We start from the raw sequence: 27,284 nt of genomic DNA on the forward strand, positions 1-27,284 counted from the left end.
AAAAAATAATAATAACAGAAATATCGACATAAATCCAATTTTACTAATTTGGCTTGATCGTTGAAAAATACAAACTTTGACAGCTCAGTGATCAATACATAGAATAAACAAATGATTTAAAGCTTTGATCTAAACTGAAGAGACCAACAGAATTAATTAAGTTTTGTTTGGTCAATAAACTATTTTTATAATAAACAAAAGAATATAGGCCAAGCACAGTGACTGTCACCTGCAATCCCAGCACTTTGGGAGGCCGAGGCAGGCAGATCACTTGAGACCAGGAGTTCAAGACCTGCCTGGCCAACATGGCGAAATCCAATCTCCACAAAAAAATACAATTAGCTGCATGTGGTGGCGGATGCCTATAGTTCCAGCTACTTGGGGGGCTGAGGTGAGAGGATTGCTTGAACCCGGGAGGTGGAGGTTGTGGTGAGCTGAGACTGCGGCACTATGCTACAGCCTGGGTGACAGAGTGCGACTGTCTCAAATAATAATAATAATAATAATACATAAAAAATATATGTATAGGAAGAAACACTTGCATAAATAGAATTTTAATGTAAAAGAACACCATATTTGATATTTATGATATATAAATACTTCTTTTTCCTATTTCCCTTTTTCTTACAAAAAATGCAACTAGAACTATTTGCTTGGTTAATTATCCAATTAAAAAAATAAATATGAAAATAGAAATGTAGACAGATCACATCATAATGTAATTAGTTAAAAAGACATGCTTTGGAATTCAGATTAGGAAAGACAATATAAGAACAGTCCATCTATTTATTAGAGACTGACAGCTTATGGGACAATGGTGTAGCTGAATTTAACTGAACTTAACTAAATATTACTTGATAATACTTAACAGTAAAGTGATAGGGTGAAACAAATTGCAAAGTGTGGGTTAAGGTGAACTAGGCTTATACTTAATGTTTTTTCTTTTACAAAAGATTATTGCAACAAAAAGATGATAAAATTTTTAGAAAGTGACAGTTGTATTTTTTTTTCCCTGATAAACATGTAATCTAAGTAGTTTAAAAGAACTAGGAAGATAAGAATCTGTCTGAAGTGACAGATTGGTCAGGATTTCATCTTCACCATGCATTGTGGATCGGATCAGGCTTCAATACAAAACTCTACTGTGTACTAGCTCACTGACTTTGCATATATTTCATACCTTCTCTAGGTCTCAGTTTCCTTGTCTAAAAACTGTGGATAATGTTTCCTAACTTAGAGCATTACTATATTTATCCTTGAAAAAAGACAGGATATAAGAGTAAGCTATGGTTATATTTTTGACAACTGAATAGAGAATTTGGATTATGACCTTAATTTTACCCACTCTTCACCCCACCCCCATCTCTATAAAAACAAAACAAAATAAATAAATAAATATGCAGTTTCCAAGAATTGTGACATAATTTTATTTTCCAGAAAATGAAATCAGTGGATAACCACCCCTTAGGAAATGAGCACAGAACAAACTCATTTCACATGAGTTAAAACATAGTAATTAGAACGGAAAGAGGCAAGAACGCATTACTTTAATTATGTATTATGCTTTTTTTCACTATTGAAAGTTGAAAAACGTTATCAGAAATTCCCTGAAACAAACATATCTTAGTAGTCATTTCTAATATAAAATACATTCAGTCACTAATTTTTTGTGTTGTTTTACATCTTTAGTTGAAGACGGGAACACATAACCTATACTTTCAAAATACAGCCAGCCTAAAAAGGTAAATAATTTTTATTTTGAAAAGAGAAAAATTTCAAGAAAAAAACTGTACCTATCTGTAGATGCTGGATAATGTTCATTCAAATCTTTATAATATGGGAGCCTTTATTCTTTGAGAGGCAGAATTGGAGAATTAGGCCTTTGGAGGAAGAGACATCTGAGTTAGAATTCCAGCTTTGCCACTTAATAGTGGTGGGAGCTCAGGCACAGCAGCAGAACCCACTGGCTAGGTGACACAAGAGTTATATTCCCAGTCCCCTTCTCCTCTGAAGCAGCCACAATGAAAAAGTTAAACGCTGGTTTTCAGAGCCTTCCCTGCAGTTAGGGAGAGGCTAGATATGTTGCATAGGTCTGACCAATTAAATGAAAACTGAAGTCTGGCAGCTTTTGTTTTCCTGAAAAAAGGGACAAAAAAATAAAAAATAAATTTTAAAAGAAAATTTTTTATTTATTTATTTCTTTTTGTGAGACAGGGTCTTACTCTGTCACCCAGACTGGAGTGCAGTGGCATGAACACAGCTCACTCCAGCCCCAACCTTCTGGACTCAAGAAATCCTCCTGCCTCAGCCTCCCCAAATGCTAGAATTACAGGTGTGAGCCACTGCACCCATCCCAGGTCTGCTTTTTAACTACCCTTATGAAAACTACCTGCCCTCCTCAATCTCTTCCTTCCCATTCTCTTCCTCCCTTAAACACAGATATGTGGTCTGTAGAATCAGCAGCCTTACTGCACCATGACTCAAGAAGCCCCAAGCCTCATGTTGATGTTAAAGCATAAAGCATTGTCAAGCTGCTAAAACAACCTCAGTAGCCACTAACATTCAGGATTCTCATGCAAAAAAAAAAAAAAAAAGTCTCTACCTTTTTAAGCCACAAGTAGGCAAGTTTTCTGCCATTTGCAACTGACACAAGTCTAAATGATTTGGAAAGTCACAAATTCTGAGAATCACCTTCCTCATCTATTAAATAAGGGTGATGCTAGTAAGACGTGTAAAGCATAGTATCTGTCTGACACATGGAAAAGGTTCAATGATGCCAGCTGTTGTGATAATGATGACAACTTTAATTCTCACACCAACCAGTACTTTGATGGTACTTTGGGGGTAAATACTATCTTCAACCACTTTAAAGACAAGAAAATTAAGGCTCCAAATTTAAGCAACTTGCTTAAGATCCCACAATTAGTTAGGAGTAGAGCCAGGATTCAAATCCAGAAATCTTTCCAAGGCCATGATCTTAACTAGTATTATGCTTAGAAAAACGACTGAGTACAATTAAGATTTAACGGTTAATAAACGTTGGCTATAATGATTATGATAACATAGCCAACTATGAAGACAAGAACAGGTAGAAAATACCCTATAGTTTTCAAATCTAGAAAACAATAAATTCTCATTTAATCGACATTGATTTTATTTTTCTTAAAATTGAAATGGCTCTCATTTCTTCACTAAAACAGGTATACTACAGCCTCTTCACTGGAGGTTAACTTCATCCCTTTGTAACACCAAAGGAACTAAGAACAATATATTTAACCAATAATTGAAACACCCTACCGATAGGTAAATGACTTGGTGACTCTTGTCTATCAAAAAAGTAAGCAATGAGTATTTATTGTGAACTTATACTCTGCAAGGCACTATGCCAGACATTTAAAAATTATTTTCTCCAAAATATGCAGCACATGTTTATTTTCTTAAAGTGACTTAAGATTCCTTTGGAGGGAAAATTTAATAACAATTTAAAACACTGGGAAAGATGCTGCTGCTGCTACCAGTCATCAACACCATCGTCACCATCACTACCATTACTATTAAGAATAGACATAGAACTAATATCACAAATCAACATATGCTAAACTTTACTTTTGGAATGCTTTGCTTCAAACTTCAGATGTTCTCTTCAGTGAAATAAATGAAACAAAGAGCTTTAAAAATTCATGCTGGGTCGGGCGCAGTGACCCACACCTGTAAACCCAGCACTTTGGGAGGCCGAAGCTGGCAGACTGCTTGAGTTCAGGAGTTCAAGACCAGCCTGGGCAACATGGTGAAACTCTCTCAACAAAAAATACAAAAATTAGCTGGGCATGGTGGCATGCACCTGTAGTCCCAGCTACTTGCAGGGCTGAGGTGGGTGAATCGCTTGAACCCAGGAGGTGGAGGTTGTGATGAGCTGTGATCACTGCACTCCAGCCTGGACAACACAGCGAGACCCTGTCTTAAAAAACAAAAACAAAAACACGCTGAAGACACAGTATTTAGAAAACAAGCTAAATTCAAAATTAAAGTTTCTAAATAAATTACATTCAGGAAACAGGCAAACTAAAATATTTGCAATTGCAGTTAGGAAAGATAGTTTTTCAAATAGATTTTGAGATTTAAAGAGTTTGTGTTTAGCTGTTGACTTTCAAACTAATTTGATGTATTATCATTCTAGTAAATAAAAAAATGTAAAATAAAAACTGAAACAGAATGGTGAGTAAAATAGAAGTTTTGAGGTAAAGCTAACTCTAGTAAAAATGCTGAGTCTCAAAATATGTACATTTACAGCAATATATTTTGGAAGCCAAGTAACTTCAAATCATATCTTCCACACTGAAAGAGGTATAGCATAACAAAGAGTTGATACTACCATTTTTATAAGTAGATATAAAAGAAATGCTTTCAAGGAAATTACATCAAGGAAGGATTGGTTTGCTTAATAAATTCAAAAATGACAGGCAATAGCATAAAATCCACATGAACATTATAATATGCTCAATCAGTTCTAATTAAGGATTTAATTATACCTATTTGATATCTAATTTGCATTTTTCTAAAGGAACACAAAGTATTCTATTTTAGGTCCAAAGTTAAGGTTCTGGGCAGGGTGCAGTGGCTGATGCCTGTAATCCCAGCACTTTTGGGGGGCCGAGGCAGGTGGATCACTTGAGGTCAGAAATTCAAGACCAGCCTGGCCAACATGGCGAAACCCCATCTCTACTAAAAGTACAAAAATTAGGCGGGCATGGTGGCAGATGCCTGTAATACAAGCTACTCAGGAAGCTGAGGCAGGAGAATCGCTTGAACCCGGGAGGCAGATGTTGCAGTGAGTCAAGATTGCGTCACTGCATTCCAGCCTGGGCAACTAAGTGAGACTCTGTCTCAAAAAAAAAAAAAAAAAAAGAAAGAAAGAAACCTAACTGTGATATATTTATGGAAAAATATTTTATTAAAAATTAAAACAAGGTAAGAACAAAGCATCATGTTTTCAAGTATAGGACAATGTTGAACCTAAATAATTCCTAATATATTCAATAAAAGAAAAAAGGATACATATAAATGGAGACATAAAAAACACAAATGTCATTTATAGACACATAAAAGTATTTTTCAATTATTATAATGCTGTGATTTTTTAAACAGACAGCTCCAAAATAAGCCTTTTTGAACAACTCTGTTCATCAGACTCCTGGGTAAATGAATTTCTGCTGTACACACTGACAGATACAGGGTTAGAACCTAGACCTCTTGCCCTCCACTCCTATGTTCTTCCTGTTACTTGTCTTGCTTGACTTCCTTGCACATGCCAAAAACTACTGTATCTCCTTCCTGCCATTTTTACCCTCTAAAATTGTATAAAGCACTTCCTAGAAGAATATAGAAAAAGAACAGAGAAGTAGAAGGAGAATCAAGAAAATAAAGGTATGTGACAATTTCTGAGAAGGGAAGAGCCAATATTATTGAATAATACAAAGCAGTTAAGCAGAAACTAGTGGACAGGTAACCAGATGTCCCTGATGAGTTTAAGAGGGTGCTTTCAACAAGTATAATGGTGAGGGCAGAGCCTGGTGGGCTGAACTGATGAATGAACGGTAATTTGGCAATGGGAAAAGTACAATAGCTTTAAGGGGAAACATGCTAAAATGTTTCCAATCTTATCAAACTATCTAGAAAAAATGATATAGAAAAAATTTAAGGTAAGAAATATGAAATCCAGGGAGTATTCGCTTGAATCAGTTGAAATTTCAGATACTCAACTATTTTGACGTTAAAAACTGCAATTTTATATGGTTTAAACTAAGATACAAACTTGATTTCAAGAAAGGAGATAAGGTTATCTTCTAAGGACGCAGAAGCAAAGAACAGATGCCTAAGAGTGAAGTAGGTAAAGTAATAAGAAATCTACGAGAAATGAATGAAAGAATTTTAGAGTCCTGAAGTTGAATAATAAGAATAATATACCTGGCAAAGCTACACTATTTTTCTAAAAGGATCCTGTTATTTTTACATTTGCATTTCACTTTTAGATATTTAGCTTTTTTTCTGTAACAGGATGCCTGAACATGAACACCGCAACATTTCTTCAAGGCAGACACTCTCACTTAATGTGGTACAAACACAACTCTGCAGTGATGCTGTTGCCTTTATACTTTGTTTTGTTTTGTTTTTGCTGATAAAGGCAGAAGATAAAGGCACTTAGAGCCTAATATGAAGTTGCTATTAATAATCCCAGGTCTACTGTTATTCCACATAATTTCTCATATTTCCAATCCCATGTCACCAAATGCCTACAGAAAAATCACAACATGACCAGGCACAGTGGCTCACACCTGTAATCCCAGCACTTTGGGAGGCCGAGGTGGGTGGATCACCTGAGCTCAAGAGTTCAAGACTAGCCTGGGCAACATGGTAAAACTCCAACTCTACCAAAAACACACACAAACAAAATTAGCCAGGCATGGTGGCAGACGCCTGTAGTCCTGGATACTCAGGAGGCTGAAGCACAAGAATCGCTTGAGCCCAGGAGGCGGAGGTTGCAGTGAGCTGAGATTGTACCACTGCATTCCAGCCTGGGTGACAGAGTGAGACCCTGTTTCAAAAATAAATAAATAAAGATAGAATAACCACAACATGTCTACAACAGAACTCCTGCCCTTTGAACAGTTCTCTACCTCACTTCCCTACTGCTGTGACCTCTATTTTTCTAGTCACCTGGGCTAGAAACCTTTAGCATGAGTTACCGAGTCCTATCAGTCTTTCTCTGAACAGGCTCTTCTAAGCTTTCTGTTCCCATCTCTTTCCACTCTAGTCCAGCCTCTAATCACCTCCTGTCTGGATTACAACAGTCTCAGAACTGGTCTTATGGTGTCCACTCCATCTCACACATCACTACTAATGTCAGCATACAAACATGCCAATCCCCAGACACCACCGTCATAACTTTTCACCCTGAAATTCAGACTTATCTATAAGGATCCTAGCCTATCTAGCAAAGCAAATATTTCACCACTCTCTAAAACTTCCATGTCATGGAATCTTGACCACTGTGGTCACTTTAAATGCATACACAGAAAAAGAAAAAGAATAGAATAGAATAGAGGAGCAAAGAGAATGGAAACAAAGACAATGATTAGGAGAAAGTCACTGTGGGCTGGGCACAGTGGCTCATGCCTGTAACCCTAGCACTCTGGGAGGCCGAGGCGGGCAGATCATGAGGTCAGGAGATTGAGACCACCCTGGCCAACATGGTGAAACCCCGTCTCTACTAAAAAAAAAATACAAAATTAGCTGGGCATGGCATGGTGGCACGCGCCTGTAGTCCCAGCTACTCGGGAGGCTGAGGTAGGAGAATTGCTTGAAGTCCAGAGGTGGAGGTTGCAGTGAGCCAAGATCATGCCATTGCACTCCAGCCTGGCGACAGAGCAAGACTCCATCTCAAAAAAAAAAAAGAAAGTAACTGTTGCAAATTCAGGTACAAGGTACAAGATATCCATGGCTGGAGAAAAGCCCTAATGGTAGAGACAGAGGAAAGGGCAGATTTCAGTGATAAGAGGAAAGCTGGTGACTGAGTGGATGCAGGAGGAAGGTTGTAATGAAGAGAAATGAGTCTGTTCTGACTCTCGGCTTTCTGGACTAGGTGGCTGGATAGACTGTAATTCAATTAACCAAAATAAAAAATAGTTTGAAATTTGTCTGAAATTAGCGAGGCTCTCTTGCATGAGATAGAAATAACTATTTAAGAAAACGGAGTGTCAGCAGCTTAAAAGGACTTTTGCCAGATTTGAATTAATAGAGACAGAAAGAGAAGCAGTATGGACTTTTAAAGCCAAAGCTAGCACTAGGCCTAGCAAAAACTAGCCACTTGATAAATGTTTACTGAACTAGCTCAAAGCTGCTAACAGTTGACTCAATGTATGGATAAGTAAGGAGACAAGAATTTTAGATACCTAGAATCACAGTAGGAAAGAAAAAAATAAAGGTTACCTTGGAAGTATACAGACAATCTAGGTTTAAGTAGTGTCTAATAATATATTAGAGATGAAAATATTTTTAACACTGAAAACAGAGCAAAGAGAGAAAGATGTTTCCATTTTCTTAAATCTTACTGTCATATATTTTGTTTTTATAGTTACTAAATTTTTGTATTAAAAGTTAAGCTTTGTTCACACACAGAAATTAAATACATAAAATGCACACACAAACTCCGTACACCTCCCTCTAAAAGGCAAAGCCCAATTCCCTTTCTCTTGAGTATAGGCTGGGCTTTGTGACTCACTTGGTTATTAACCAACAGAATATGGCAGAAGTGACAATGTGTGACTAGGTCATAAAAGGTGTTACCACTTCCTCCTTGCTCTCTCTCTCTCTCTCTCTCTCCGATCACTTACTATGGGGGAAGTTCCTATGTTGTGAGGGCACTCATGCAGCCCATCAATGGTGAGATTCATGTGCCAGGGAACCAAGGCCTCCTGCCAATAACCAGCACTAACTTGCCAGACATATGAGTGAGCTACCTCGGAAGCAAATCCTCCAGCCCCAGTCAAGCCTTCAGATGATTACAGCCCTGGCTAATATCTTGACTGAACTTCATGTGAGACCTTGAGCCAGAATCATCTAGCTAAGGCATTCCTGGATTCCTGCCCCACAGCAATTGTGTGAGATAATACATGTTTATTGTTTTAAGCCACTAAGTTATGAAGTAATTTGTTACACAGACATAGATAACAGTCACACAAAGCTCATTCTCAATTCTGTGCCACTCCTCATGCCATTTTCCCCAGAGGTGTCCTTTCATTATCCATCCCAACACTCCCTCTCTATCTTTCGGTATCTAACTAAAGTTTCATGTCTTTGGGAGGCACTTTTCTGTCTATGAAACCATCTCAACTTTCATTTCTCTGGCTTCTCCTTTGAAGAAGCCAGATGCTTGACCACATCATTCATTTAGTCATTTATTCATACATTCCTCTGTGTTACTGTGCTATATGTATATATGTTTCCTCCTAAAGATGAAGATGTCATACAGTTTTTAAAAACTGCATTAAGCACACTATGATTAAGGTACTCAATAAATATTTGCTGATAAAATTAACAAATCTCACATACACTTATAGACACATACCCTGAAAGTGTAATTTGAGTAAGTAGCATAAAGTAGTGGTTAACAATATAGAGAAGCTACTTTACCTCACATCTGCATACTTACTAGCTGCTGTCCCTGGGTAAGTTATTTAAAGTATCTCTGTAAGACTTAGTTTCTTCAGTGCTTTTAAATGAGAATTCTAACAGTATCTTAGAGTAATAACAAGGTTAAAGAAAATAACGCATGCAAACCTTTTAACAAAGTACCCAGCATAGATTCAACAAATGTTAGCCATTACTGTTCTTATAATTAATTACAAATCACAAAATATGTGCTGAAATTCTGAGTCCCTATGAGTCTCTAGATGTTATCAAGTAGCAATCTAAATTAAGACAAAATTCAAAAGAGAACTCAAACCTTCTTTTAAAATAGCTTTTAATTCTTAAAAAATCCACTTGTAGGTCACTAGAACTACAGCCTGAACCAATTGTAGGACTGCAGCCCTGATTCTTTTTCCTCTCTGTCCTATTAAGATATTACCTTCAAAGCTTTTGTGGGAACACTTAATTGCTTGCATTCCTTAACATGCAGCCACTAAAGTAGTTTCCAGATTCACTTTTGACCTTCACAGTCCTGAGAAGGCATATGAGGCAAACTTCCTAGAGATGTAAATTTAGACAATCTCTGGAATGATAGAGCTATACATATGTGAATATGCTACATAAAGCAAATCCATTTTGCACGTCAATTAAAACAGAATCCCATTGAACAATCAATCCAATAGAACAAAAGAATTTTGTTATGGCATGTATCCAAACAAGAAAAAACCCCTCTAATGCTATTCAGTCTGAATTACATGAGTTTCATGAACTTGGAACATCTCTAAGATCATATTTTATAATTTGATCATATTTGAATATATTTTAAGGTTTCCTATTAAAAAGCTAAATATAACAGATGCTCTTCTATCCTAAAACAGACTTAAGGGATCTGTTAAAGAAAAACTGGTAGAATGATTTTAAATCACCAACCTATATAAAAACATGCATGCTTTTTTAATGTGTTCCATGTCCTCTGCAATAAAATGACCCACTTAATTCAAATTCTTATTTTCTCTTTTCCCCACCAATACACCTTGAAAACTTTAGTTTTTGAAACATCCAATATACATTCCACTCTTTATCTGACCCTACATATCATGCAACCTGAAATAGAAACAAAGATGGGAAAATTAGCTTGTTTATTCCACCTTAGTGTCAAACAAAAGTACAAATAAGATTCAGTGCACGTGCTAGTTACCTTAGAGCTGCCAATCATGCTTGTTTTGAAACCCTTTGATTTTCAGAGCTGTCAATCCTGTGTTTTATGATAGAGAGCCAGCATAGAGATAATGCTTTAAAAGACACAATCCTCATTAACACATTAGTAAACGGACTTTACTTATAAAACTGGACTCGAAGATTTTACAGAATTTTACAACTCTTGAAAAATCAAAACTAAAATACAACTTAATGAAACGAAAAGATTTGGAGAATTTGGCTCTTCGACCAAAGCAACAGCATAGTTTAACCACAGGGATTTCATACACATATATATAATATTATATTATGAAAAGAGAAATGTTCCTGACTAACACTAATCACAAGTATTATGAGCTTGAATGGAAATAAGAGAATAAAACTGATCTAAATCTGGGCATTTTAATTTTTGTTTTTAAAGGAGGCAATAATATCAATAACACACTCCCCTTCTCTGCCTCCCCAACACAACCCAACTCACTATCTACCCAGTCATTCATGTCCAAAATGAAACATTATTCAAAACTTTTCTCTCTCTCTCACAAACCACAACTATTCAGTCACCAAGACCTGTCTCTTCTACCTCCTAAACTGCTAAATGTGTCTCCTTTCTCCACCCTCAGATTTAATTCACATTCTCATCGTTTTTTTCAACAGCTTCCTTACTAACTGCCCTAACTCTCACAGCCTTCTTCCGAAATATGCTCCACACCTCTGCCAGAACAATCTCACTGAAACACAAAGTTGACCCACGTTCCTTGTTACAATATTTTAATGATTCTTCGCTACTTTGAAAATAAAATCCCTTGGCTGGGCGCGGTGGCTCACGCTTGTAATCCCAGCACTTTGGGAGGCCGAGGCGGGCGAATCACGAGGTCAGGAGATCGAGACCATGGTGAAACCCCGTCTCTACTAAAAATACAAAAAAAATTAGCCGGGCGTGGTGGCGGGCACCTGTAGTCCCAGCTACTCGGAGAGGCTGAGGCAGGAGAATGGTGTGAACCCAGGAGGCGGAGCTTGCAGTGAGCCGAAATCACGCCACTGCACTCCAGCCTGGGTGACAGAGCGAGACTCCGTCTCAAAAAAAAAAAAAAAAAAAAAAAAAAGAAAATAAAATCCCAATTTTTTAGGACAATATGTAAATTCCTTGAAAATCTGGCTCCTGGTCATCTCCCCACTCTCCCATCACTCCTCCTAAACTTAAGCCAACTAAACCACTTGAATTCCCAGAAGAGGCAGGCTCTCTCTCATTTAATACTTGTTCAAGTGCTGCTCCTTCACCCAGAAACACTCTCACTTTCGGCACTTAGTATCTCCTACCCATCCTTTGCAACCCAGTTCTATTGTTAGTTCCTCTGGGAAGCCTTCTCTGACACAAGCAGATTGAACCATCGATTCCTTCTCCATTCCTGTAGAATACAGTAAACAGAACTTATATGATGTTATATTTACTGGTTTACTTCTCTATCCCCCTGACCAGATCAACTCCCTGGAAGCAGGGATTGTCATTAGTCTGTATGTCACTAGCCTTAAATACACAGGTAGCACATAATAGATGCTCATTAAAAGTTTGGTGACTCAATGAAAAATCTTATCATGCCCAGTTCATTTAAAAATAAAATTAATAATAAGCAGCTTATTTCTTGAGACTGATAAAATGTTTTACCAGTGCATTCTAAGGCATCCAAACTAATCAATGCTATAAAGCAATTCTTTGGGCTTAACAAGAGTTTTAAGAAATTTACTCGTTTATTTGCAAATTCACTATAAGAACTGGTACCATCTCAAGCAGGATTTCAGATTGAATAATTCCACCTTATTTTTGCTACTGCCCCCACTGGAGGTGTTAAAGTCTCAACCATGATAAATGCTCATGTCCAAAACACTCGGCACCTTGATTGGCTCAACAAATACTGTTCTGATATGTGACAATCCCTATCAAGGGCATCAGTGAACAGGCAGTCCACACAGGCAAAACTCCAACCCAGTTACACTTCACTTATCAGGAAGTTAGTTATCTGGTGACATCAAGTAGCTACACAGCCCAGTGAGACCTAAACAGAAGGAGTTTAGGAGCTGTCAGAATACATGCTGAAGTCCATACACTAATGGTACCCACACTTTACTCACAGAAGAGGCTGCTAGGTCCTTACTCAAACCCTAGTTGTTCTTATTTTAAGCACAACAAATTTGATGACTGATCTCCCATGTATAGGCATACTGGAAGAGGAAAATTAGGAGGTCTGAGAAAGCTATAAAAAGCAGACAAGGGCATAACAGCAGTAAAGGAGAGATAACACAAAAACTGCAGAACTGGGGGGTTATATGGTTATGGAGCAAAAATTCTGTGTATTTTTATTATGATACAATACAGAAATTGATGTTTATAATTATGACCCTGGGTCATCAAAAGCAAAAACAAAAAACAGTTCAACTATTTTAGGTCTAACAAGGTTCAAAGAAAGTATATAATACATTTTATTAAAAGAACCAATAAACAATTAAAAATTAAGTATATTAGGTATTAATAGCCAATTTTCTATTATTTACACAATAAACTTTTTTGAAATATATCATTCTCAAATAACATGAGGCATATTGATATTAATCAGGTCCTGTGACTAGAGGTCTTACCACAATTATGATACAGATCCATTACAAAACGAAGCCTAGACCTGATAGTTATTAGCTTATTGGGAGTTACACTATTCAAACTTACCATACTATTTCTTAGTCTGTTCAATCTGAATAACAAAACACCATAAATAAGGGTATCTTATAAACAGCAGAAACTTCTTTCTCATAGTTCTAGAGGCTGGAAGTCCAGGATCAAGGCACAAGCAGATTTAGTGTCATGAAGACCTGGTTCTGGTTCATAGATAGTTATAACTAACTAGCCAATTCACTAATCCCACTCATGAGGGCAGAATCCTCATGACCTAAGTACCTCCCAATAGCCCAGCCTCCTAACTACATCACGCTGGTGATTATGTTCCAACAAATGAATTCTGCAGGGACACAAACATTCAGACCACAGCAACAATGGACACCATAACCAAAGATATAATAGACTACCTATCATTTTTTAACAGACCTCCACAGAGCTTCACTGCCACACTGCCTTCAGGGTTCCTGACATGAAACTGCTTCATATGTAAGACTGTTTTAGGAAGTCTTTATGATGCTTGAGTTACTACATATTGTATGATTTAGAGTGCAGCACAGTGGGGTGAAAAGAAAATTTGGATATACACAGCCCTAGGTTTGAATCCCTGCTTTGTTAATCCCTAGTTGGGTGACTGCGGCACATTATTTATGCTCAGAGACTCATTTTCTTCATTTGGGAAATGGGGATAGCATCTACTATCTATGTTCATTGTGAAGAATAAATAAGACAATATACGTTAAGATACCAGTGTAGGTTTTTAAAAAGCTGTTATGATTATCAGAAGGAAATCAGATGGAATATAGAAAGGAAACAATCAAGTCTGTGAAACTGTTTGCTGCATTAATATGACAGAAAAAAAAGTCTAAAAACAAGGGTATACAGGTTCCCATGATGGGAAAAGTGCTCTGTATTTTTAAATCACCATACAAGCCCTCTAACTCATAGAAAGGTTCATGGAAAATTAGGTTAAAGACTCATAAAAAAAAGTACACATGTACATAGCAAAAATATTAACTTAAAGCAGATTAATGCAAATATTCTAATATGGGGCCAAGGCGTTCTCTCCCAGTAGGGGGTCCACTCACTGAAGCTCTGCTCTTCCTTACATAACAACACCCACACTGCAAGGTCTGTGACTGCCAGGGCCAGTCATGTAAAAGTAGAACAAGAACAGAAAGACAACTGGAAAGCAATACCTTTCACGTTTTTATAATTTTTGTTTCAATCTACAGTTTTCTTGCACAATCTAGTTCAATAGCAATTTCTTAAAAACAAAAAACTCTCTCTGATTCAAGCAGCAGCGTCGGGGAAAAACAAAAAAACAAAGTTTTCCTTTATGGAGTCTTTCTAAAACACTAAAGTTAGCATTCCTAAGAACAAAAACCCTTTCTGTATTCAAATTTTATTAATTTGTACAATATTCCAGTAAATTTCTAAATATAAACACGTTTTGAAATGAGTACAACTAGGCCGGGCATGGCGGCTCATGTCTGTAATCCCAGCACTTTGGGAGGCCGAGGCGGGCAGATCACTTGAGGAGTTAGAGACTACCCTGTCTCCACTAAAAGTACAAAAATTAGCCAAGCATGGTGGCACATGCCTGTAATCCCAGCTACTCAGGAGGCTGAGGCACAAGAATTGCTCGAACCTGGGAGGCAGAAGTTGCAGTGAGCTGAGATCATGCCACTGCACTCTAGCCTGGGCGACAGAACAAGACTCTGTCTCAAAAAAAAAAAAAAGAAAGAAAGAAACAAGCACAACTGAGCTTTTGCTAAACATATACCTCAACTGGATGAAACAAAAGTGCCTAGGTATAGTACAGGACCACTAATTTCTAATGTTCCATGTGGTATTGGTATCTGTCAGTGGGCTTTACAAAAGAAAAAGATGTCAGTTGATTTGACAAATCAGTTAATTAAATAACTTCCAAAGAAGTTAATGCCATTCCGAGTCATTCTGATTTGTCATATGTGATTTCTGACTTCAAGTCATAAGCTGATTTAAAAGAAAAATATAATAATTATAACTTTTGAGGCTGGTACTATAAGGTCCCATGCATGTCTCAAAATCTCTAAATATACTTATGTCTATTTTGCAACTCACTCTAAGTAGATCAAATTACTATTGTTCATGCTTAAGTACTATAGCTTAGATTCTGAATGCTACTATTAAGGTCATGTCTTTCTAAAATTAGTTTCTTCCTTTCCAAGTGTTTTTCAAACTTTTCTTATTTACAGTAGAGATACTCATCACGCACATTAAACAAAATTGTCCCAGAGCTGTAATACATGAAACAGATAAATGTAGGGCTGCTCTGAAAGTAGGGCCCAACTGCCCCTTTATCCCCAATAAGCAATGCTTATGCGATCTTACGCTTTTCTGCAAAACTCTAGGGCATTTTGGTACCAAGACTAAAAACTGTTCCTTTAAACTATAATCAAAAATGAACATTAAAACAAAAGTTACAGAACTTAAGAGGCTATTATTTAGCTAATTAGAATATTCATTAATCAAAATATTATCTGATCTCTATTAGTTGTTGTAAGTCTGAAATGCCAAACTTATTAAAAGAAATAATAAAAAATTAAAACATTTGGTTAAACTGGATATTTCAATTAGTTATTTTTCATTGTATTTAATTAATCTTTCAACTGTCCTAAAGTAGCATTATTCAACTACACAAAAGTCTGAACGAAGAGAAGAAAATAGTTCTCTAAAAGGATCAAAAAAAGGAAGGCTGATGAATGATGAACAGATTATGTAAATATTTCTCTTATTTATAACAATTTAAAATGCACCAAAGCAGGAAGCTCTGCCATTACGGAGATTCGGTCTCCTAGAATCTGCTCAGTCAGAGGCCTGACAGCATGACTGCAGAGAACATGTGTCCAGCCCAACAAGCTGTTCTACCCAGTCATATAATCTAAACGTACAGGTACAAAAAGGGGAGGACCACAAACAACTGAGCTGGATCTCATTACTTCCTTGTTCAGTGATAAAGACAACAGGCAAACATTTGAATAAAGTAGGTTCCTACCCACAAATTTTTAGATGTAAGTAGGAGTAATCAGTAACCAAAACAGTAATCATGCTGACCTGACAATTCTCAACAATATTTTCAAAGCATAAGTGACAGATCCCTATAAGAAACCTAGAGAAGGGTTTTGGAAAGAACCTAGGCATTTCTACGTGTACAAATGAAGATCTAATAATCATTCTGTGAAGAGTATAAATCTTCATTTCATGATAGATTAAAAACTGGAGAACATGAAATTTGCTACGTTAAAAAGTTTCTCTCCAAAAAACAATGTATGTCGATAAAGAGCTGGAGTTGTTATCTACATAGCCATAAAGGTATGTACACAGGATATGTAGGTAGAGAAAATAAGTAATCAAACTATTGATATTAAACCTTGGCTGAAGATTGGGCACAGTTAGAAATAACATTACCAGTCTGTAGGACCAAAGAAGAAGCTGAAGAGGGAGAGCTTCAGAGACAGCTGAAGCATTGACTCTAATCTTTTTTTTTTAAAGGCACTTTGAGGACATTTCAGACTTATAGAACTAGAACTAGAAGTCAAAGGCCTTTTTTGACTACTGTTATTTTCCACTCACCAGGCACTCTGTCACCATATTATCCATTTTTACTTACGTAATTACCAATATTTTAAATTGATTCATGTACTTGTTTACTACCTATGCCTCCTTCCCCCATTTGCATATGCACTTCAAGAGAGCAGAGAACTAGTCTGTCTGGTTTGCCAGTCTTTACAACAGTACCTGGCAAATTGAAGAGGTCTAGTATTTGTCGAATGAATGAGTGAATGAATGAATGAATGAACAAATCAACTCCTGTAGCACTTTGGCTCCTCCTTCTTGATGATCCTCATTCATGAATGTATTTATTTTGTGACTCCTCTGAAGTTTAAATGGGTATTTCTGGTCAGAGTAACTGGATACTAAGCAAGTGGTTTCACAGAAGCAGGAATAGAGAAATTACTACAGATAACTACAGAACAAAGAGATGTAGGCATATAACTCTTTAAGTATCTTTAAAAAGACTCTAATATAGTGACTGCTCCAAAGATTAGAGAATTTACTTGCAAAATTACTAAGAGCCAACCCCTCTCCCCTCAAAAAGCTTTTATGACTGCTTCATTGGGGGGAGAACAGACAGAGATGGAGGTTTCAAGAAAATAATTTATATAACAGAATGTGTGCATATGTGGTACATATTTGGTTTTAAATAAAAAATTAAGATTTAATAAATGTTGTAATAGATGCCAGTATTTAACCATTTAAAGCTATACTACACATAAAACAAATTCAAATCAGACTATACTACTCATTAGAAAACTAATTGCAAATCTGATACTTAAAAATCTGTGACTTAAAGCCAAGTATGGTGGTACACGTCTGTAAGTCCCTGCTACTCAGGAGGCTGAGGTGGGAGGATTGCTTGAGCCCAGGAGCTCAAGTCCAGCTGGGGCAATTTAATTCTAGATCTCTAAGGCATTCTGAATATATTATGTTCAAGAATATGACATAATCGGCCGGGCGCGGTGGCTCAAGCCTGTAATCCCAGCACTTTGGGAGGCCGAGGCGGGCGGATCACGAGGTCAGGAGATCGAGACCATCCTGGCTAACACGGTGAAACCCCGTCTCTACTAAAAATACAAAAAAATTAGCTGGGCGTGTTGGCGGGCGCCTGTAGTCCCAGCTACTCGGGAGGCTGAGGCAGGAGAATGGCGTGAACCCGGGAGGCGGAGCTTGCAGTGAGCCGAGATCGCGCCACTGCACTCCAGCCTGGGGGACAGAGAAAGACTCCGTCTCAAAAAAAAAAAAAAAAAAGAATATGACATAATCACAAAAGTGATGTTTTAAATTTTTAATTCAATGAGAAAAAAGAACAGTGCAGACAAAAGAATATCCCCAAAGAAATAAATATCCATGAAAGAGATATGATTAACAGAATTCCATCCTCACATATAAAAAAAGTATATGACTAGTATTTGTGATTTATAATAAACTTGACTAAGCAGTTGAGTATCTGCTGAGAAATATCTTAGCAGAGTTGTCATAAAATAGATCTTTTTATAAAGTCAATACCTGATTCTCCGGTTGCATGTTAGGTCAGCTTGTAAGAATAAGACAGGCACTGCGACTGGACAGCATCCATGGTAGATGATCAGTTGTAAGGAGGGGACTAAGGATTTCTTTGTGTAAAATAAAACAGCACTTTATTTTATAATTACTGTATATTTTCTACTAATGAAAAAATGATCTGCTACAGCTTCTGCTGATGGTACCTAAGAGCTGAGGATACCTCTCTTAAAGGGTAACTTTTGCATCACATATCTTCTTACTTGCCTCCTTCATAAACCCTCCTCAAAAGGAATTCTTGAAGGATGTCATCATTAGGTCACCAGGATTTTAGTAATAACAATGCAATGAAAATAACAATAACAATAGTAGCATTTGTTTACCATATGCCAATCACTTTTCTAAATTTTTAGACACAATAACTAATTGAATTCCTTCAGTAGCTGTTTACATAACAGATACTGATTACAGTATTAAAATCTGGATTGACAGACACATCCCACTTAGAAATTTCTTTGAGTCTCCCTACTTTTGAACTAAGGTTGTATGATATTTGATATACCAATTCAAGTCATGCTCAAGCCATACCTCTCATGCCAGGGAGCACAGTTTTTCAGTTGACACCTGGTTTATACCACTCATCTTGTTAAAACACTGTTCAGCTTCTGGTTATCTAAGGTAGAGGTGTGCTGCAGCCAGCTAATACCAGCTTGTGAGAAGCACTGTGCACACATCTTCCCAACTCTGCATTCGGTGACATCATGTTGGTGACTTGACATTGGCCATGCTGGGAGTATTTTACATTACAGAAATTGGAGCTTTTTTTTTTTTTAATCAGCTAGTTGTTAAATATTTACTCATATATCATTAATCTGAGGAAATGTGTATTCTGTTAAGTTTGTCAGACCCTATTCAGATTCAGGTGGAACAAGCTTATGTCTCTAAATTGGGTAAGACCAATTATCAACGGCATCTTTAGATATCCAGCTCTCAGAAGAGAGGCAACTCATTCTCATAATTGCTCTCCTAGGTCTAGAGTAGACTCTTCGCCTTTCATTTCCACAATATGACCAATTTTTATATGCCAAAAACTTCTTAAACACTGTAATTCATCCTATCTAAAATATCACTGATTATTAGATTCACTATTGTTTTATACATGATGAAGAAAAAAAAAAACACTGGCAGTTAATTTAATATACTGTCAACTGTAACATGCATCCTGATATCAAAAATAGTGAAAACTAAAAAATGCACATTAGAAATCGATGGGGAAAAAAATCACTTCTATCTTGTTTACTATTGTTCTATTGTTTTCCCATCTCAGAATCTTAGTTCGACCTCTCCTTGACTCTTGATATTCCACTCCTAGATCTCCCACCTTAGTGCTTTCTCCAGTGCCTATTTATATTCATAAATATCTTTACCTACATAAACTACAACAGAATGAACTCTATTTATTAGGAAAAACAATCCTAAAAACAGATGTAATATAATAAGAAAAGAAAGAAAAAAAAAAGGAGAAGTGGAAAGAGACTATGGAACAGAGAAGGGACAAAAAAATGGTTCCAGGCAAAATAGCCTAAGCAACATGCATTATTACAAAGTTGGTTTTAAGTTTATGGTGTGGAATGGCTTATTATCAGGATGAACATTCAAGTCTTCCCAACAACTGCTCTCACTGCTTTGAGAAGACATGAGTCTGGCCTAACATGACCAACAAGTATTTTTAAAGCACTTCACTTTACTTCAGCATTATCAAGACAAATAAATATGTTTTCAGTCTTTTCAAAAAATCACCTTTCATTCAACAATACTTTTGTGCTATCGAGACTTTTATGAATACTCTTAAGGTACTTGGAAATGATTCTACTTACTCTCCATCCACTTCTGGTCTTCTACATACACAATGAAACTTTCCACCAAAATCTATGTAAAGATCATTCCCCACAATATGAAAGATCCGTCCAATGACCAGTTTATCCTTTGCAGGTCCCATCTGTGTAAGAGGAGAACGTCTCAGCATAGATGCAAAGGATTCCACATTTTTTGGAGAACCCTAAATATGAAAAGAGATATTTATATACATATAACTCAATATGAAGGTATAATAAAGTCTTAAAGAAATTTTCTTAAAGTCAATTGTTGTAGCAATAATTTTAAAATATATGTGGAATTTTGCTTTAAAATGCCAGTTATGCTCTCCAACTTCCTCTTTCATCCTTTCCTTCCTGAAGAGGAGCTAAAGAAAGTAGGCATCGAGGTGGAGCGCAGTGGCTCACGCCTGTTATCCCAGCACTTTGGGAGGCCGAGGCAGGTGGATCACCTGAGGTCGGGAGTTCTAAGCCTGACCAACATAGAGAAACCCTGTCTCTACTAAAAATACAAAATTAGGGATTCCAAGATGGCCAAATAGGAACAGGTCCAGTCTACAGCTCCCAGCGTGAGCAACGCAGAAGACGGGTGATTTCTGCATTTCCAACTGAGGTACCGGGTTCATCTCACTGGTGCTTGTCGGACAGCGGGTGCAGGACAGTGGGTGCAGCCCACCAAGTGTGAGCCAAAGCAGGGCCTCACCCAGGAAGCACAAGGGGTCAGGGAATTCCCTTTCCTAGCCAAGCTGTGATAGATGGCACCTGGAAAATCAGGTCACTGCCACCTTAATACTGCGCTTTTCCAACGGTCTTAGCCAACGGCACACCAGGAGATTATATCCCGCGCCTGGCTTGGAGGGTCCCATGCCCACGGAGCCTCGCTCATTGCTAGCACAGCAGTCTGAGATTGAACTGCAAGGCAGCAATGAGGCTAGGGGAGGGGTGCCCGCCATTGCCAAGGCTTGAGTAGGTAAACAAAGCAGCCAGGAAGCTCCAACTGAGTGGAGCCCACTAAAGCTCAAGGAGGCCTGCCTGCCTCTGTAGATTCCACCTCTGGGGGCAGGGCATAGCCAAACAAAAGGCAGCAGAAACCTCTGTAGACATAAATGTCCCTGTCTGACAGCTTTGAAGAGAGTAGCGGTTCTCCCAGCAAGGAGTTTGAGATCTGAGAACGGACAGACTGCCTCCTCAAGTGGGTCCCTGACCCCGAGGAGCCTAACTGGGAGGCATCCCCCAGTAGGGGCAGACTGACACTTCACACGGCCGGGCACCCCTCTGAGACGAAGCTTCCAGAGGAACAATCAGGCAGCAACATTTGCTGTTCATCAATATTCGCTGTTCTGCAGCCTCTGCTGCTGATACCCAGGCAAACAGGGTCTGCAGTGGACCTCCAGCAAACTCCAACAGACCTGCAGGTGAGGGTCCTGACTGTTAGAAAGAAAACTAACAAACAGAAAGGACATCCACACCAAAACCCCATCTGTACGTCACCAACATCAAAGACCAAAGGTAGATAAAACCACACAGATGGTAAAAAAATAGAGCAGAAAAGCTGAAAATTCTAAAAATCAGAGTGCCTCTCCCCGTCCAAAGGAATGCAGCTCCTTGCCAGCAATGGAACAAAGCTGGACAGAGAATGACTTTGATGAGTTGAGAGAAGAAGGCTTCAGACGATCAAACTTCTCTAAGCCAAAGGAGGAAGTCTGAACCCATCGCAAAGAAGCTGAAAACCTTGAAAAAAAATTAGACAAATGGCTAACTAGAATAACCAGTGTAGAGAAGTCCTTAAATGACCTGATGGAGCCGAAAACCATGGCACGAGAACTACGCGACAAATACACAAGCTTCAGTAGCTGATTCGATCAACTGGAGGAAAGGGTATCAGTGATTGAAGATCAAATTAATGAAATGAAGCAAGAAGAGAAGTTTAGAGGAAAAAGAGTAAAAAGAAACGAACAAAGCCTCCAAGAAGTATGGGACTATGTGAAAAGACCAAATCCACATCTGATTGGTATACCTGATAAAGAGATGGGGAGAATGGAACCAAGTTGGAAAACACTCTGCAGGATATTATCCAGGAGAACTTCCCCAACCTAGCAAGGCAGGCCAGCATTCAAATTCAGGAAATACAGAGAATGCCACAAAGATACTCCTCGAGAAGAGCAACTCCAAGACACATAATTGTCAGATTCACCAAAGTTGAAATGAAGGAAAAAATGTTAAGGGCAGCCAGAGAGAAAGGTCGGGTTACCCACAAAGGGAAGCCCATCAGACTAACAGCTGATCTCTCAGCAGAAACTCTACAAGCCAGAAGAGAGTGGGGGCTGATATTCAACATTCTTAAAGAAAAGAATTTTCAACCCAGAATTTCATATCCAGCCAAACTAAGCTTCATTAGTGAAGGAGAAATAAAATCCTTTACAGACAAGCAAATGCTGAGAGATTTTGTCACCACCGGGTCTGCCCTAAAAGAGCTCCTGAAGGAAGTACTAAACATGGAAAGGAACAACCAGTACCAGCCACTGCAAAAACATGACAAATTGTAAACCATCGATGCTAGGAAGAAACTGCGTCAACTAACGAGCAAAATAACCAGCAAACATCATAATGACAGGATCAAATTCACACATAACAATATTAACCTTAAATGTAAATGGGCTAAATGCTCCAATTAAAAGACACAGACTGGCTAATTGGATAAAGAGTCAAGACCCATCAGTGTGCTGTATTCAGGAGACCCATCTCACGTGCAGAGACACAAATAGGCTCAAAATAAAGGGATGGAGGAAGATCTACCAAGCAAATGGAAAACAAAAAAAGGCAGGGGTTGCAATCCTAGTCTCTGATAAAATAGACTTTAAACCAACAAAGATCAAAAGAGACAAAGATGGCCACTACTTAATGGTAAAGGGATCAACTCAACAAGAAGAGCTAACTATCCTAAATATACATGCACCCAATAGAAGAGCACCCAGATTCATAAAGCAAGTCCTTAGAGACCTACAAAGAGACTTAGACTCTCACATAATAATTATGGGAGATTTTAACACCCCACTGTCAACATTAGACAGATCAATGAGACAGAAAGTTAACAAGGATATCCAGGAATTGAACTCAGCTCTGCACCAAGCATATCTCATAGACATCTACAGAACTCCCCACCCCAAATCAACAGAATATACATTCTTCTCCACACCACTTCGCACTTATTCCAAAATTGACCATATAATTGGAAGTAAAGCACTCCTCAGCAAATGAAAAAAAACAGGAATGATAACAAACTGTCTCTCAGACCACAGTGCAATCAAACTAGAACTCAGGATTAAGAAACTCACTCAAAACCGCTCAACTACATGGAAACTGAACAATCTGCTCCTGAATGACTACTGGGTACATAACGAAATGAAGGCAGAAATAACTAAGATCAGAGCAGAACTGAAGGACATAGAGACACAAAAAAACCTTCAAATAATCAATGAATCCAGGAGCTGGTTTTTTGAAAAGATCAACAAAATTGATAGACCGCTAGCAAGACTAATAAAGAAGAAAAGAGAGAAGAATCACATAGAAGCAATAAAAAATGATAAAGGGGATATCACCACCAATCCCACAGAAATACAAACTACCATCAGAGAATACTATAAACGCCTCTACGCAAATAAACTAGAAAATCTAGAAGAAATAGATAAATTCCTGGACACATACACCCTCCCAAGACTAAACCAGGAAGAAGTTGAATCCCTGAATAGATCAATAACAGACTCTGAAATTGAGGCAATAATTAATAGCCTACCAACCAAAAAAAGTCCAGGACCAGATGGATTCACCGCCGAATTCTACCAGAGGTACAAGGAGGAGCTGGTACCATTCCTTCTAAAACTATTCCAATCAATAGAAAACGAGGGAATCCTCCCTAACTCATTTTATGAGGACAGCATCATCCTGATACGAAAGCCTGACAGAGATACAACAAAAAAAGAGAATTTTAGACCAATATCCCTGATGAACATCGATGCAAAAATCCTCAATAAAATACTGGTAAACCAAATCCAGCAGCACATCAAAAAGCTTATCCACCATGATCAAGTGGGCTTCATTCCTGGGATGCAAGACTGGTTCAACATATGCAAATCAATAAATGTAATCCAGCATATAAACAGAACCAAAGACAAAAACCACATGATTATCGCAATAGATGCAGAAAAGGCCTTTGACAAAATTCAACAACCCTTCATGCTAAAAACTCTCAATAAATTAGGTATTGATGGGACATATCTCAAAATAATAAGAGCTATTTATGACAAACTCACAGCCAATATCATACTGAATGGGCAAAAACTGGAAGCATTCCCTTTAAAAACTGGTGCAACACAGGGATGCCCTCTCTCACCACTCCTATTCAACATAGTGTTGGAAGTTCTGGCCAGGGCAATCAGGCAGGAGAAAGAAATAAAGGGTATTCAATTAGGAAAAGAGGAAGTCAAATTGTCCCTGTTTGCAGATGACATGATTGTATATCTAGAAAACCCCATTATCTCAGCCCAAAATCTCCTTAAGCTGATAAGCAACTTCAGCAAAGTCTCAGAATACAAAATCAATGTGCAAAAATCACAAGCATTCTTATACACCAATAACAGACAAACAGAGAGCCAAATCATGAGTGAACTCCCATTCACAATTGCTTCAAAGAGAATAAAATTCCTACAAATCCAACTTACAAGGGATGTGAAGGACCTCTTCAAGGAGAACTACAAACCACTGCTCAATGAAATCAAAGAGGACACAAACAAATGGAAGAACATTCCATGTTCATGAATAGGAAGAATCAATATCGTGAAAATGGCCATACTGCCCAAGGTAATTTATAGATTCAATGTCATCTCCATCAAGCTACCAATGACTTTTTTCACAGAATTGGAAAAAACTACTTTAAAGTTCATATGGAACCAAAAAAGAGCCCACATTGCCAAGACAATCCTAAGCAAAAAGAACAAAGCTGGAGGCATCACACTACCTGACTTCAAACTATACTACAAGGCTACAGTAACCAAAACAGCATGGTACTGGTACCAAAACAGAGATATAGACCAACGGAACAGAGCAGAGCCCTCAGAAATAATACCACATATCTACAGCCATCTGATCTTTGACAAACCTGATAAAAACAAGAAATGGGGAAAGGATTCCCTATTTAATAAATGGTGCTGGGAAAACTGGCTAGCCATATGTAGAAAGCTGAAACTGGATCCCTTCGTTACACCTTATACAAAAATTAATTCAAGATGGATTAAAGACTTACATGTTAGACCTAAAACCATAAAAACCCTAGAAGAAAACCTAGGCAATACCATCCAGGACACAGGCATGGGCAAGGACTTCATGTCTAAAACACCAAAAGCAATGGCAACAAAAGCCAAAATTGACCAATGGGATCTAATTAAACTAAAGAGCTTCCGCACAGCAAAAGAAACTACCATCAGAGTGAACAGGCAACCTACAGAATGGGAGAAAATTTTTGCAATCTACTCATCTGACAAAGGGCTAATATCCAGAACCTACAAAGAACTCAAACAAATTTACAAGAAAAAATAAACCCCATCAAAAAGTGGGTGAAGGATATGAACAGACACTTCTCAAAAGAAGACATTTATGCAGCCAACAGATATATGAAAAAATGCTCATCATCACTGGCCATCAGAGAAATGCAAATCAAAATCACAATGAGATACCATCTCACACCAGTTAGAATGGCAATCATTAAAAAGTCAGGAAACAACAGGTGCTGGAGAGGATGTGGAGAAAAAGGAACAGTTTTACACTGTTGGTGGGACTGTAAACTATTTCAACCATTGTGGAAGACAGTGTGGTGACTCCTCAGGGATCTAGAACTAAAAATACCATTTGACCCAGCCATCCCATTACTGGGTATATACCCAAAAGATTATAAATCATGCTGCTATAAAGACACATGCACACATATGTTTACTGTGGCACTATTCACAACAGCAAAGACTTGGAACCAACCCAAATGTCCATCAATGATAGACTAGATTAAGAAAATGTGGCACATATACACCATGGAATACTATGCAGCCATAAAAAATGATGAGTTCATGTCCTTTGTAGGGACATGGATGAAGCTGGAAACCATCATTCTCAGCAAACTATTGCAAGAAGAAAAAAAACAAACACCGCATGTTCTCACTCATAGGTGGGAATTGAACAATGAGAACACATGGACACAGGAAGGGGAACATCACACACCGCGGCCTGTCATGGGGTGGGGGTAGGGGGGAGGGATAGCATTAGGAGAAATACCTAATGTAAATGAAGAGTTAATGGGTGCAGCACACCAACATGGCACATGTATACATATGTAACAAACCTGCACATTGTGCACATGTACCCTAGAACCTAAAGTATAATAAAAAATAAATAAATAAATAAATAAAATTTTAAAAAAATACAAAATAAGCCAGGCATCATGATGCATGCCTATAATCCCAGCTACTCAGGAGGCCGAGGAAGGAGAATCACTTGAACCCAGGAGGCAGAGGTTACGGTGAGTCGAGATCATGCCATTGCACTCCAGCCTGGGCAACAAGAGCGAAACTGTCTCAAAAAAAAAAAAAAAAAGAAAGAAGAAAAAGAAAGAAATTAGGCATCTATACTTGGCAGAGGATGACAGAGATGTGACAGTCCAGGGTGAGGTCTCAAGAGCCCAGGCAGGGTAGGAAGAGTAGAAGAGTGCCTGTATATCAAGTCTCTGAGAATGGAGTGGGGGGTCGTTAGTGGTCAGAGTATGAGCACGTGAGGAGGGCATCCAAGAAGCAATTGACTTTATTCCTAGCACTGACCATCTGTAAAAAAATGCCTTCTAAATCAAGTTTAGTGAAAGTGACTATTCTTTTAATACAAATGTAAATATACATTAAGATAAAAACAATTAAGAGCCTTTCATCACAATGATCAGTCTGAACATGAATTCCTGATATATAATTCTTTTTAAACAACTTGAATTTGTTATACTTTTCTTTTTCCTAAAGTAAATTCCAAAAGAAAAATAGCTTGTTTTGTGCTATTCACTTTCTGGGAATCTTTTTACATATTGAATTCACTTGAGGTATGACTAATTATTCTTTTTTTCTTACAAAAATTTTTTCCAAACACATTTTTTCCAAATCCGTGAACACAGATTTGTGCCTTCTACTCATTTTTGTGTGTGGAGTGGTGTGTGCAATTTGGTACAAACTAAA

The 27,284-nt window shown here is 37.9% G+C and overlaps 1 protein-coding gene across 4 annotated transcripts in view; it reads right to left on the reverse strand.

Annotated features, from left to right (window-relative positions):
• Nucleotides 1-27,284, reverse strand: part of MRPS28 (mitochondrial ribosomal protein S28) — a 111,542-nt gene that overhangs the window by 64,060 nt on the left and 20,198 nt on the right. For 3 of the 4 annotated variants that reach the window (XM_032759907.2, XM_032759906.2, XM_032759909.2), the window contains exon 2: nt 20,032-20,213. In XM_032759907.2, coding sequence (XP_032615798.1) covers nt 20,032-20,213 — 182 coding nt within the window. Of the gene's footprint in view, nt 1-1,886; nt 2,137-20,031; nt 20,214-27,284 lie in introns of those variants that run through there. The other variant, XM_032759908.2, reaches the window with a different exon arrangement.

This window comes from Hylobates moloch, unplaced genomic scaffold (assembly GCF_009828535.3).
Source record: "Hylobates moloch isolate HMO894 unplaced genomic scaffold, HMol_V3 SCAFFOLD_9, whole genome shotgun sequence".
In the NCBI taxonomy this organism is placed as follows: domain Eukaryota; kingdom Metazoa; phylum Chordata; class Mammalia; order Primates; family Hylobatidae; genus Hylobates; species Hylobates moloch.